This window comes from Zonotrichia leucophrys, chromosome 20 (genome assembly GCF_028769735.1).
Source record: "Zonotrichia leucophrys gambelii isolate GWCS_2022_RI chromosome 20, RI_Zleu_2.0, whole genome shotgun sequence".
NCBI lineage: Eukaryota > Metazoa > Chordata > Aves > Passeriformes > Passerellidae > Zonotrichia > Zonotrichia leucophrys.
This window is the reverse complement of record NC_088189.1, coordinates 13,799,098-13,811,521: the sequence shown is the minus strand read 5'-3', so window position 1 is coordinate 13,811,521 and position 12,424 is coordinate 13,799,098. Positions and strand designations below refer to the sequence as shown.

General features: G+C 48.4%; 1 protein-coding gene across 1 annotated transcript in view; it reads left to right on the top strand.

Annotated features, from left to right (window-relative positions):
* The window catches only part of LOC135456160 (fer-1-like protein 4), a 38,453-nt gene extending 28,630 nt beyond the window's left edge, over positions 1-9,823 (top strand). Inside the window, exons 38-45 of the mRNA XM_064729865.1 lie at positions 450-604; positions 2,508-2,686; positions 3,649-3,734; positions 4,679-4,777; positions 5,043-5,284; positions 7,159-7,436; positions 8,194-8,294; positions 9,497-9,823. Of these exons, the coding sequence (XP_064585935.1) occupies positions 450-604; positions 2,508-2,686; positions 3,649-3,734; positions 4,679-4,777; positions 5,043-5,284; positions 7,159-7,436; positions 8,194-8,294; positions 9,497-9,677 (1,321 nt within the window). The 3' untranslated portion in view covers positions 9,678-9,823. The remainder of the gene's footprint in view (positions 1-449; positions 605-2,507; positions 2,687-3,648; positions 3,735-4,678; positions 4,778-5,042; positions 5,285-7,158; positions 7,437-8,193; positions 8,295-9,496) is intronic.
* Positions 9,824-12,424: the final 2,601 nt, after the last annotated feature.

Sequence of the window (12,424 nt, the reverse complement as noted above, 5' to 3'; positions counted from 1 at the left end):
GTAAGCAGCAACACTCAGGACATCTGATTTTCTTTGGCCTCCCTCCATATGGATTCTCCAAATCCATATGGAGAGCCAAATTTCTGCAAATTTCTCTTCTCCTACCCTGCTATTGAAAAATTAGCTGTGGGAATGGAGCTGAGTACCCAGCACAACTAAAAGTTCTTTCTCAGATAGGAACTGCATCTAGAATTGCTCCTGCTCCTAGCATTGCTTCTGCTGCTCAGAAGCTAATAGTTCTGTGGGGTGCAAGTCCAGCTTTTTTTCTGTCAGGAAAGAATTTGTTTAGCTTTTCATTCATTAAGACTTTTTGTAACCTCTTTAAGCCCAGTGAAAATCTGAGCAGGGTTCTAGTGATATAGCCTGTGCTTTGGGAAGGAAGGTTGTTTCACAGCCTAGCAAGGAAACTTAAGTTAAACAATTTCCTGATGTTTTCTTTTTCCATGCAGAAATGGCTACAACATGTGGCGAGATGCTTTTAAACCCACACAAATCTTGGATAGTTTATGCAAGAAAAACTCAGTCCCTGCTGCAGAGTACAGATGGGAGGAGATCAAAGTGGACAATAAAATATTCAAGGTCCCTCCAGAGGCTTTTCCTGAAGGTACATAGGGCTTGTTACACTGGTCCCTTAAGCAGCTGCCTGTGCTCAGCAATGCACGTGCTGCTGGGTGGTCTGCGAGCCCACAATCCTCTCTTCCCTGAGGTGTCCAGGCTGGCTTCCCCCTAGGTGCCCTGCATGGCCCAGGTTTTTGGGTTACTGTGAGGTGCATCCTTGGTCCAGTGCCCTCGTTTCAGTGGACATTGTTGCACTGGGAGAAGATGTGATCCAGGCCATTAGATAACTAAGTGGCTTCCGCGTCAGTGGGTGGAACAAAGTAAAGCTACTTTCACAGCAGTGCTGGTCATGGAGGTTTGCTGTATGCCAACTTATTCTGGTGGCTGGCACTATCACAAAGCTGTACCTTAATCTGCTTATGATCACTATCAGCAAGATAATGAAGTCCTCTTTGGGGTTATGTGTGTTTTGCAGTTTTTTGGGTTGTGGATATTTTTTTTTTTGGTTGGTTGGGTTTTTTTGTGGTGATATTTTTTGTTTGTTTTTTCTTTAATGTTTTTTGGTTTGTTTGTAGGTGTTGTTTTGTTTTGTTTTGGGCGTGTTTTGGGGTTGGAGGGAGGGGAAAGGGAGTATTTTTTCAGTCTTCTTCCCTGTTTCTAGCTGGCTTTGTCCAGGAATGCTCTGTGCTTCCAGTGGCTTCAGGCGCCTTGAGTGATTCCACATTGCCTCTCTCTACTGTTGATCTCCACCTTGTGGGCAGCTTCTGCTTCTCATTTGCTGTTTTCTTTCCCTCTACCTGGCATTACAAGGGAGGGACCAGGGCCAGGGCCACAGATGTCCAAGAACACACCAACCTTTCACAGTGTCTACCAGCAGTGATGGAGATCTTCCCTCACCAAAGGCTAGACCTGCTGCTGCCAACACCTGTGCAATTGAGTCCAACCTTGATGAAAGACTAGAGCAGATGTGGCCCACATGTGGATGGCTGAGTACTGCAAGGCAATGCTATGTAGCCTGTAGGAAGGATGATCCCTGGCCTTACCTGCTTAGAGTGAGGACACATACATGTATGGACAACTTAACTTTCTCCTTGTTTCACTGAAACTGTTCCTCAGTTTTCTGGTGGTTCCTATGACTTATGCAAAGAATGGAAAAGAAATCCTACTCAGGAGAGGGCAAGGAGCCTCCAGAAGCCACTCCTCCTTTTTTTCAGGTCACTGGATAGCTGGGGAGGGAGAAACAAGGTGCTCTCCTGGTGTTCCCTGACAGCTGGTTCTTGTTCCAACACAGCTGCAACTGGTGTCCTGTGAACCTCTGCTGTACATGAACACTGCTTGAAATGGTTTAGGTCTCAGACTGCTATCCAAGGGGCAGTGGTGCTCCATAAACCCAGGAGTGAGGGGGTCATTACGCCCTCATCTGTTGGGTCTGGTTTATCTCCCACCAGCAAGATTTGGTCTTGAAGTGCCATTTGGCTTTGCTGTGCCAAAGGAGTCAACTACTAATTGTGTTCATTAATGGAGAGTACAGCTGCATGTCTTCAGACTGGCATGTAATGCTTTCCAGTAGCACTTCTCTGGCAAAAATTCATCCATGGATCTGTTGGCACTACCACAGAGATGTGGGGACTTAAACTGCCCCAGAGGATCACGTCCTCCTCAATGTTCCTTGGATCTTTTTCCCAGGGCCAGAGTAAATTAGTTTTTGCCCTTTCCATTGCATTTCTCTTAGCTTGTTTTTTTCCTGCTTGCCATTTCTGTCATCACTGCATCATACCGAACTCACTCCCTTCATCTTTGTCCTCCTGCTTCTCCCCATTTGTTTTTCTGGAGAGATGTTTTTTTGCCCAGTCCATCATCTCCTGTTGCTTGTGCTAGTGACTGATGTCCTGACATGACTCTTGCTGACCAGAAGCCCTAATTTTCTCCCTGGCTGTGTCCTGCTGCAGAGGCTTCTGTAAGGAACAAGAGAGGAGTGGCAGATGAGAACTTGTCACTGGATGTTGAACATAAGGCTCTGTATGTCCTGCAGCACTGGGAAGAGATGCCAGGATATGGGTACAAGCTAGTACCAGAGCATGTGGAAATCCGGTCTTTGTACAACCCGGAGAACCCCGGGCTTGTGCAGGTGAGATGTGTTTCCGTGCTAAACCTCAACATGGTTTCAGGGAAGGGCCTTCTGGACAACTGGTTTCTAGTCAGCTGTCCAGTCGCCTGTGAATCTTACATATTGTCCCCTTCCTAGGTGGGTGACTGGAGTTATGTCTGTGGATGGCTGGTCCAGCTACGAAGTGAGGACATTGGCCATGGTTGTCCTTTGCTTACACCTACCCTCTGACCTCTCATGATGCTTCTGAATACCCTTTTCTCAAGGAAATTCTGTCCATTGATGTGTTCACAGTGTTGGTGACCCAGAGTTCTTCCTGTCTCCACAGGTCATTTAGCACTGGCTCTGATGAGGATACTGTGTGGGTGGCAATAGATGTGCTCTGCTTTTGAGCCTTGCCACCATGCACCCCCATGGCTGATGGTACCCTTGCCTATACCTGCCTCCTCTGCATTGTCCCTTATCACTGCTGTTTTGCAATAACCTTGTTATCTGCCCTTGGCTTCTCCATCCTTAGTTTTGTGCAATGCAGCCATCTGAACTCACCATTTTAATGTCCTGCACTGAAATCTCCTGTTCTCTTGGGTACTGGAGGTTTGGACAAGGCAGAGTCTGGCAGTCATGCTGGCTTTCTTTGGCATTGGAAATGCATGAGTCAGATCTATCACTTAGTTTTGTTGGTTTTGCTTAAGCATTGCATTACCATATGCTCCTTATTAAGACAGAGGGACATGTTTACCTCTGAAATGGATTCAGTGTAGGTCAAGTGGTTTTTCTTGGAGCAGAAATAAGCAATCTTTCATAGCCTTAATTTTTTTCCCTGTGTAAAATCGAATCTCATGTCACTCTCAAGTGCTGGGAATGGAGAGAACCAAGCAGGGGCTTTCTGATGAGAACTTTCCTTGCAGGATCAAGCCTTTGCTTCTTGAAGAGCTGGCGAGTGGTCTGTCTCTTGAAGTGTCTTTGCTCTCTTCTCTCGTCAGGGCTCCTTGCACATGTGGATCGACATGTTTCCAAATGATGTCCCTGCACCACCGCCCGTCAACATCAAACCACGACTGCCTGTCAGGTAGCACCTGTGGGGGTAGGCCTGGGGCTGGTGGGCTGCAAGGAGGGTCAATGTCCCTTGCCATGGCTGGTGGGATGTGCCACAGGGCACTGGCTGAGGGTCAGTGCTAGTGTGGCATGTAGACCTCTTTCCTCCAATTCTGACCACAGGATGCTCTCTCGAGGGTATCATATTGGGCCCTAAAAGCTTCAGCTACACAAAGGTTTGGGGAAGGGCAGGTCAATGTCTCTATGGCTGGACATAAAGGTAATAGAAACCCAGGCCAGAGCTACTCATCAAACTCTATTCTGGCTAGTGGACAGATGTCCTTAGGAGTCTGGAGAAATGGAGTTGAAGGACGAAATCTGCTGCTTTCAAGGATCTAATGGTACTTTTCAGATGGAGGATCCAGGTTATTCTCTGATGTTCACCTGAAAGGACAAGAGATAATAAACATAAATTTCAGCAAGGGAAACTCTAGCTGACTATAGGGAAAATGTTTTCCCAGTGAGAGTGAAGCTACCCTGGAATAGGGACAGATTGACTCAGATATGCTGGGATGTCCATCCTTGGTGATATTAAAAACTGATGCAGACAAGGTCCTGCACAATTGACCTACTATGAAGCTAGAGCAAGAGCTTGGAGCAGAGACTGCAGAGATCCCTTCTTGCCTAAGCTTTTCTGTACTCCTATGGCTTAGCAGAGCAGGGTGGATTTCCCATGCAACAGGGATTTGGTTTGCAAAAGCTACCTGTATTGACTGTGGGTATTTGTCTTGTAGGGTTGTAGTGTCCAGAAAGGGTTTTATGCCTGGCAGTGAGATTGCAGAGTTGTGCTTGGCGGGAGGAACCACACTGCTGGGAATTTTCAAGTCCTGTGGCTCTGGCATTGTGCTCAGGGCTTGATCTGCCCTCCTATGCACCAGGGACAAGGACATGAATCTCACCTCTGTGTCCTTCCCACAGCTATGAGCTACGTGTGATTATCTGGAACACGGATAATGTGATCCTTGATGATGTCAACCCAGTAACAGGAGAGCCTTCCAGCGACATCTATGTGAAAAGGTCTGGTGGGAATGATTAGGAGGCCAGAGCTTGGCTGCCCTGCTCCCTGCCCTGGCCCACATGCTCACTTGCCTCCTCTGAACCTCTGGTGTGAGATGCCTACTCCAGTTCTCTTCATGGGCTGCTCTAGCCCCAGAGATGTTGTCCAGGTGTTGCTCTGGTTTGACCCTTTCCTGCTACTCCATGGTGTTCAGTGCTTCCATCCTCCTGCTCTGCCTCTCAGGCTGGCTGACAAGGGCAGAGGATAACTGAGTTTCTCCTGCAGCTGGATAAAAGGTCTTGACCATGACAAGCAGGAGACAGATGTTCACTTTAACTCCTTGACTGGGGAAGGCAATTTCAACTGGAGGTTCATCTTCCGCTTCAATTATCTCCCAACTGAGAAGGAGATCACCTACAAGAAAAAGGACTCTGTCTTCTCCGTGGAGGAATCAGAGTTTCGGGAACCAGCTGTTCTGGTCCTCCAGGTCTGGGATTATGACAGGATTTCAGCTAATGACTTTCTAGGTATGGTGTTACCTGCTGGAAGTGGGGTGACCTGTCCCTTACCTTGCTGGAGCATTTCCCTGGGGTTCAGCTCTCTGAGAAGGGACCCTAGGACCATCAGATCAAACTCTTTAGCTCAGCAGTCATCTGGGCTGGTTTTTCACACCTGAGCTACAGACAAAGCCTGGAGATAGGCACCTCCCCTACACAGACATGCAGTGCTTATATGCTTGTCCCAGGGCCCAGGGCTTGTCACATCACAGGACTCCCAGGTTCTGCTTCCTCACAACCTTTCCAATAAACGTGCTTGTTTTCTGTGCTCTTAGATATGCAGATCTCAAAGTCAGGGCTTAAGAACACTTTTCCCAGGACCTTATGTTGTGGGAACAGGGACAACCAGTGTAAGATTAGACAACCTTTGTGAGACTATTGTCACTTGAGTTGCTGGGACCTCAGAGCTCCCTGGATGCCCCTGAAACTTCCCAGTAATAAAACCTCCTGAGCCGGGCATGCAGCAAGGCCCAGTGCCAAAACAGAGCTAGTGGTGATTCCCCACATATTATGCTAGCAAGTACTGCTGATTGTCTCCCACTTCTGCTGTCATCCCCAAGATTATAGCACTCTGTTCAGTTGTTCCTCCCTTCTTCAAATGTTAACCTCCCTACTAAAAAGCAGCGCCTTTCCCCAACTATCTCCTGGGCATGTTTGAACTCTCCTTATACTTCACCTTTCATAGTGTATTTAAGAGGCTTTACTGCTAGAGGCACTTCCAGTGGTTCAACCATGAAGAATTGCGGCACTGAAGAAAGAATTTACAATTCCAATGATTTCTGGCATGTATAATCTCAGGACCTTCTACACAGTAAGAGGCTTCTACAGGGTTTACTGCAATCTCCTGCCCCAGCTGTAGGTCAGGTTGCTTAGGACATTTTCTGGGTGGGTTTTGATTATCTCCAAGGATGGATTGCTAGCATGCTTCTGGAGCCCTTTCCCTGGCTGCACCTTTTTCACAATTCTCAGGTTTTTTTTAATTCCAGCATTTTGTGTCTGTTGCCTTAGGTACTTTCATTATCCATTTCTGAGAGGAATCTAGCTCCATCTGCTCTGTAGCTTCCTCTAGGCTGTGAGGGATGCAGTAAGATCACCCTCTTGACCTCTCTTCTCTGAACTGAACATACATGTGTCTCTCACCCCTCTTGCTGTGGCACCTACTACATACTTGACTATCTCAGCCAATAAAAACTATTTAGTTGACACCTTTCTTGTATTAGGGATCCAAAACTGGGCACAGTATCCAGATGCCGTCTCACTTGGAAATGAGCAGGGAACACTCACATCCCTTGTCTGCTTTTACTAGTACAGACCAGGATGTGGTAAGACTGTTTTGTTGCAAGGGCTCAGTGCCAGAGTGGGACAGGAACTCATTCTGAGCAGGACAGAGGCACAAGACCAAACAGGGAGATAAACTGAGGCTGTTGCAGATCTATGATAAACTTGAAACTCTTAAAGCACTTATAATTTTAAATTGTTATAATTTTATAAGTTTAATTGACATTTCCAGGAATTAGAGAGGAAGATCATCTTAGACATGTGAGGAGAGCAGGGTGGGACATAATAAAAGGGTGAAAATAACTCACCATATGAACACACCAAACAGCCCTTATCAAAAATGAGATGAGACCTAGGGCTTCTGCCTCCCAGTCTCTAACTCCTAAGCTAGTAATTTCTTATGCATAATTTCAGGTTCTTTATCTGTAATGTGCAGGGTGCTGCTAGATAATTGCAGCAGCTGGGACCTGCTTGTGGCAGTTGGGAGCATGGCAGAGACAGCCAAATGTTGTGTGGGGCTAACCTCAAGGTTTTACCATATGGTCTCCTCTTCCCTGTGCCTGCAGGCTCCATCGAGTTGAAGTTGCATGACATGGTGTGGGCAGCCAAGAGCTCTGAGCATTGCACCATCAAAATGGCCAAGGAGAATGCAACACCTCGATTCTCCATTTTCCGATATAAGCGCATGAGGGGCTGGTGGCCCTTCATCAAACTCAGAGATCAAGAAGATGACGAGAGACAGGAAAGAGAGTACAAGAAGAAGAAGAAAACGAAGTGGAGCAGCTCAGTCAGACCAGAGGACTTGGAATTCACAGACCCCAGTGGGAACAAGTATTTCCTGACGGTAAGGTGGGGAGCTGGAAACGGTGAGCACAGCCAGTGTTTTTCCTCTGCCTTGATATGGCAGCCTGTCCTACACACACACAATCTACAAGGGAAGCAGTGACCCAGCTTTTGCAGGATCCTGAAGACTTCTTCCATCTGCTGCTGATCCAGCACTTTGTCTACCCCTGAGAAACCAGGTGCTGTGGCATGCAGAGGTGTCTGACTTCGTGTATTCCTCTGAGCTTTCCATAGAGCTCAACTCCATGAGGGGAGCTGTATTGGTTTAGAAATTTAGTATTCCCACTAAAACACCTCAGACCATGTTCTCCTCACTCACTCCTACTCCAAAGCAAGAGGCATATGGCTCCCCATCAGCCAGTCAGGACAGCAGCAGAAGCTTGTCCTGGAGTCTCTGCCTACCCAAGACAAGCAGGTGCCGACTGACCAGGGACAGACTTGCTCCTGGTACCTCTGCTGCTGAACCACTGTGTGTCTCCAAGGGTGAATTTTGCTCAGTGCCACTGTGGGAGGGTAGAGACAAATCAGGTAGTTGAGGAGTTCATTAAAATACAGTTCCTTGTCTGCAAAACAGTTTCTTACCAGGCCACAGTTTCCACTGGCTGTGAAGTAAGACTCTAGCCAACGGAGAAAAAAGCTCTGAGCCATCTGTAAGTGGAACTGGGAGAAAAATACCTAGTTGTGGCAGGATGCGTGGTAATCGGGCTGGTTTGTGAAGCAACACATTCAACTGTGGCTCAGACATATTGTCCCTCCAGGGTAAGGTGGAAGCAGAGTTCCAGCTGCTGACTGTGGAGGAGGCTGACAAAAGTCCTGTTGGCTTGGGCCGAAAAGGGCCTGAACCCCTGGAGAAGCCCAAGTGAGTATATGTATTATCACCTTTAGGTTGAACACAGTGTCACATTCTGAGCAGCTGTTTGTATGGAAACCAGGAGTATTGGCTTGTCTGGAAGCCAAGAGCAATCTGTGATGTCCTGGGCATTGGGGTCTGCAGGACCAGGACTGCCAGAGTTTCCCAGAGTTCAAGTGAGTCCACAGGACTTGAGGCTGCAGCACGTGACCCAGGATTGGTCTAAGGATGATACTCAAGGCCATAACATTGCTTGTATAATGGTCAGATCTGTCTATGTGAAGGTGACATAAACAGGGCAGGAGACTTGCTCTCCTTTTAATGCCTTTATTAAAAAGTGACCAGCTCAGGATTGGGCAGCTTGGCAGGGCTGCAGTCTCCCGTCGTCTCTCCCAGGGCAACTCAGAGGTGGAGGATAAGCACAGCTTTGTCCACTAGGGGTAGAGCTGAGGATCAGGTCCTCGTGGGAGCCTTTAGGGCGTGGTGATCCCATCCGATGTTACTTTCCCCGGCGCCCATCTCCCTCAGTCTCGGTGCTGGGGACGACTCCCATAATCAGGGCGACAGGGACTCCGAAGGTGTTCCGCATCTCTGCAGACTCAGCACTCGGCTCCTCACGTCCAGACATCACTCCAATCTCTCAACTCTTATTTGGCTCGTTGTTTTTGGGGTTTTCCCAGTACGTTTGGAGCCGTAGTGCCCCACAGCATGCTGGTCCTGGAGTCACTTTGCATAATCCCCCCCCCCCCCCCAGGTCTCTTCTCCTCACTGTCCGGGAAGGTCCCCACCCGTTACTGTCTTGGAGAAGGGCTGTTACCTCGCCCCAGCCAGGGCTTTTACCGATACAAAAACAACCATTAACAACAACGACCCATAATTACCATAATACAGGCAGCAGCCCAGCAGTAGTGGTAACTTTTTTCTCACAGAAAAAAATCAACTGAATTTTTGTTCATAACAAAGGGATCCCTTATGTACAAAGGTGAAGTACAGCTCTGGGGACACTGGGGCACTGTTCCAAAGAGTCCCATCCTTTTGTATCCAGTATTTCCACAGGCAGTGTGTTTACTGTAGCCCCTGGGCTGATCCTGCCTGGAAGCAGCAGGAAGAGCTAGTGATTCATGAGGGTAGCAGGACACCAAAGCAGAAGGGCCAACGAGATGTTCTGTGGATTGAGCATATGCTTATATATTCTTCTCTTCCTGTTCTAGTCGGCCCAAAACAACTTTCAACTGGTTTGTGAATCCCATGAAGACCTTTGCGTTTTTTATCTGGAAGCGGTACAAGAGATACATAATTGTGCTGTTCGTTGTCACTGTTCTGACAATCTTCCTGGTTCTTTTGGTCTACACCATGCCTGGATACATCAGCGAGAAGATCATTAATGGATAAATGCTCTTCAGCAGAGAACTATCCAAGGATGGGTGATTGTGGCAGGAGTCAAGATAAGATCAGAAAGCTTGATGAAAATTTGCAGGTGCAGAGACAGCCTAGAGAGACAGAGACCTGCAGAAGTGAGCTTTGTTTTCCTTGTGAATAAAAACTCCTTAGCTACTCTCTCCGATGCTTGCGTTTTTTAGCTGCTTTCTGGAGCTGAGGGACAACCTGTTTATTTGTGTGGTACAGGCTGATCCTGGTTCAGCAGTCCTCACTACTGCCCCTTTGCCCTTCCTCCTGAGTAGTAAAGCAGCAAGGACTACACTGGGACAACATGGGGTCATGAGTGTGCATCTGGGTTTGGTGTTGGGCTGACGTAAACTAAATGAGAAAATAAATTCATAAATTGTTCTTGGCATGGTTTGTGGTGCACCAGGTTTCCTGTTATCTGCACAGACAAGCCCTGCCATGATCTGATCCCAGTGGAGGTATTTCAACCAGGGTTTTGAGAGGATAGATTCCTTCTGAGTAGTGCAGGTGATGCTTAGTGGGACCACAACTTTTCCACAGAATTTATCTGACTATGCAGTTTTATAGCAAAGGTGCTTGCGTCATGGCCATTTGAATGGGGCAGGAACAGAGTACGCTTTGTGGAGAAAACTGTCTGGGCAGAGCCAGGTAGGTAGATGTGAAGCAGGTGAGGACTCTGGCTGGACATGAACCCAGAAGTCAATGTGTGGCAGACATGGTGTTCCTCCAGTGAGTCTAGAGTTCAGCCATGGAGTGGGGACCCCAGAATGGCAAAGAGGGAGGCCTATCTCCCTCCAGGGGACCTTTGGCCTGCAAGGTGGGGGTGAAACAGGCTGCAAAGGGCTCAGGTCATGCAACACCTGCTTGGGGCTACAGCAAAGCCCTGGGCTGTGACAGTGCTGCATCGCTCCCTGTTTTTCTGCAGGGCCTATTTATTTAGTGGGATGTTGCCTTCATAAATAATGCCTGGTCCTCTCTGGTAGTGCCCAGCGAGCCCCAGCAACGATTCTTCCATGCAAACAAACTCAGTGCGCTCCAGCACATCCAGTGCACACCTCCAGAGAGCCCTCTTGGCTCTTTCAGCCATGCTCAACCACATTTCCCACCACACCACCTGTTGAAACGCTGGCATTGGTCTCCTTCTCGTAGCAGATAAACCGGGTGGATTTTGGTGTCTTTTTTCTTGTTGGTTCTGCTTTCCCCGAGATCTGGGCCGGCGCAGTGGCTCCCACGGCTCCCGCAGCTCCTGGCCGACGGTCTCCTGTCGACTGTCGGATCTCGGACCAAAACGAAGGAGAACAGTTCAGGATAAAATACCGAAAAGCCGCTGGAGGATTCCTGCCGCAGTCTCGCCAGGCCAGGGAAAGGGGGAAAAGGAAACTTGTTGCTTAAGCTAACAAAAAACTCAAGCTAGCTAAACAACAAAGTACCACCTAATCTGCCTGGCACCCAGCAACACTCCGGAGTGAGGCTTTGAACAAAGCCCTCGGCTCCCAAGGCTCCCACACCCCGCCCACTGACTCACCTTAAAGTTACAGCAAACTTTTCTGGGCATAAAGCCAAGACACGCAGGCTTCCTGAAAGTACTTCGTTTTATAATTGCTGCTGTGTGCCTGGGATCTGCAGGTGTGTGTCCGTGTGTACAAAGTGAAAGGAGGGTGAGGCGGTGTCTGTTCAGGGTTTGAGTTTGCGAGCCAAGAGGTTCTGTCCTGCCTTTGCTGCTGGCAGCAGAGTGACCTCAGGCCTCTGCCCCAGACCCTCCAAGCCCAAATGTGACCATGATTCATACCAGCAATTCCCCTTCCTGGTCAGCACCATGGCTGCCCTGATCTCAGTGTGCAGCCGGTGCAGGAGGACTTCAGGTCACCCACCACCTCTGCTTTCATCAGCTGCGTGGACCACTGCAAGGCTACTGACAACAGCATGGAAAAGAAGAGCAGGGGTGGAATGCTACAGGGATGCAGCCTAAAGACACGTGACAGGTTATGGTGGCCAGGGGTGTCAGAGACTGCAGATGGGTCTAAGGCCTGACATATTTGGTCAGCAATTATGCATGCCGACAAAATAATGTAGAAGAAGAACTTATTGTTAGTTGGTAGGACTAACCTTCAGAAATGCAGCCATGTATTGGTCACCTGGTGGGAATTATCTTGTGAAAGGGAAACAATACAATAAAACTGTTGTTGGCATGGAAGTGTGATCATGGGCTGTTGTGATCTCATCTCATGCATTGACCCCATGTGAGATGATGTTGAAACTGGCCATTCCTGAGGAGGAGATACAGGGTGTGGTCGCGGGGTGGAGAGAGAGGACAACATGATACACCATGTTGATCCAGGGGACATCCTGAAGGTGTGCTGCCCTACTGCCTCTCCCGCTCAGGAGCCATGCTCTATCTCCTTCTCCTGCTTGGCGGCTTCTCCAACATCCAGGGGTCAGTATGTATTTATTGCTAACACAACAAATAAAATTGACTTGCTTTGCTATTCTAACTGTGTTGCGAGCTTTTTGTGCATGGGAATCTTCCCGAACCCATAACACCAGGTGACAGGCACCTGTCGGCTGAGGACAAGAGCAAGGGGGGAGATGTTTGTACAGGAAACCTGTGCCTAGTACTGGTCCCACACTATGGGTTGAAGAGAGGACAGCTCTCCCACGCCCAGGCAAGGTGGCAGACTGAGGGCTGAGGCAGGGTCTTCCACAGCACACATCTTTGACAAATGTGTGAATGC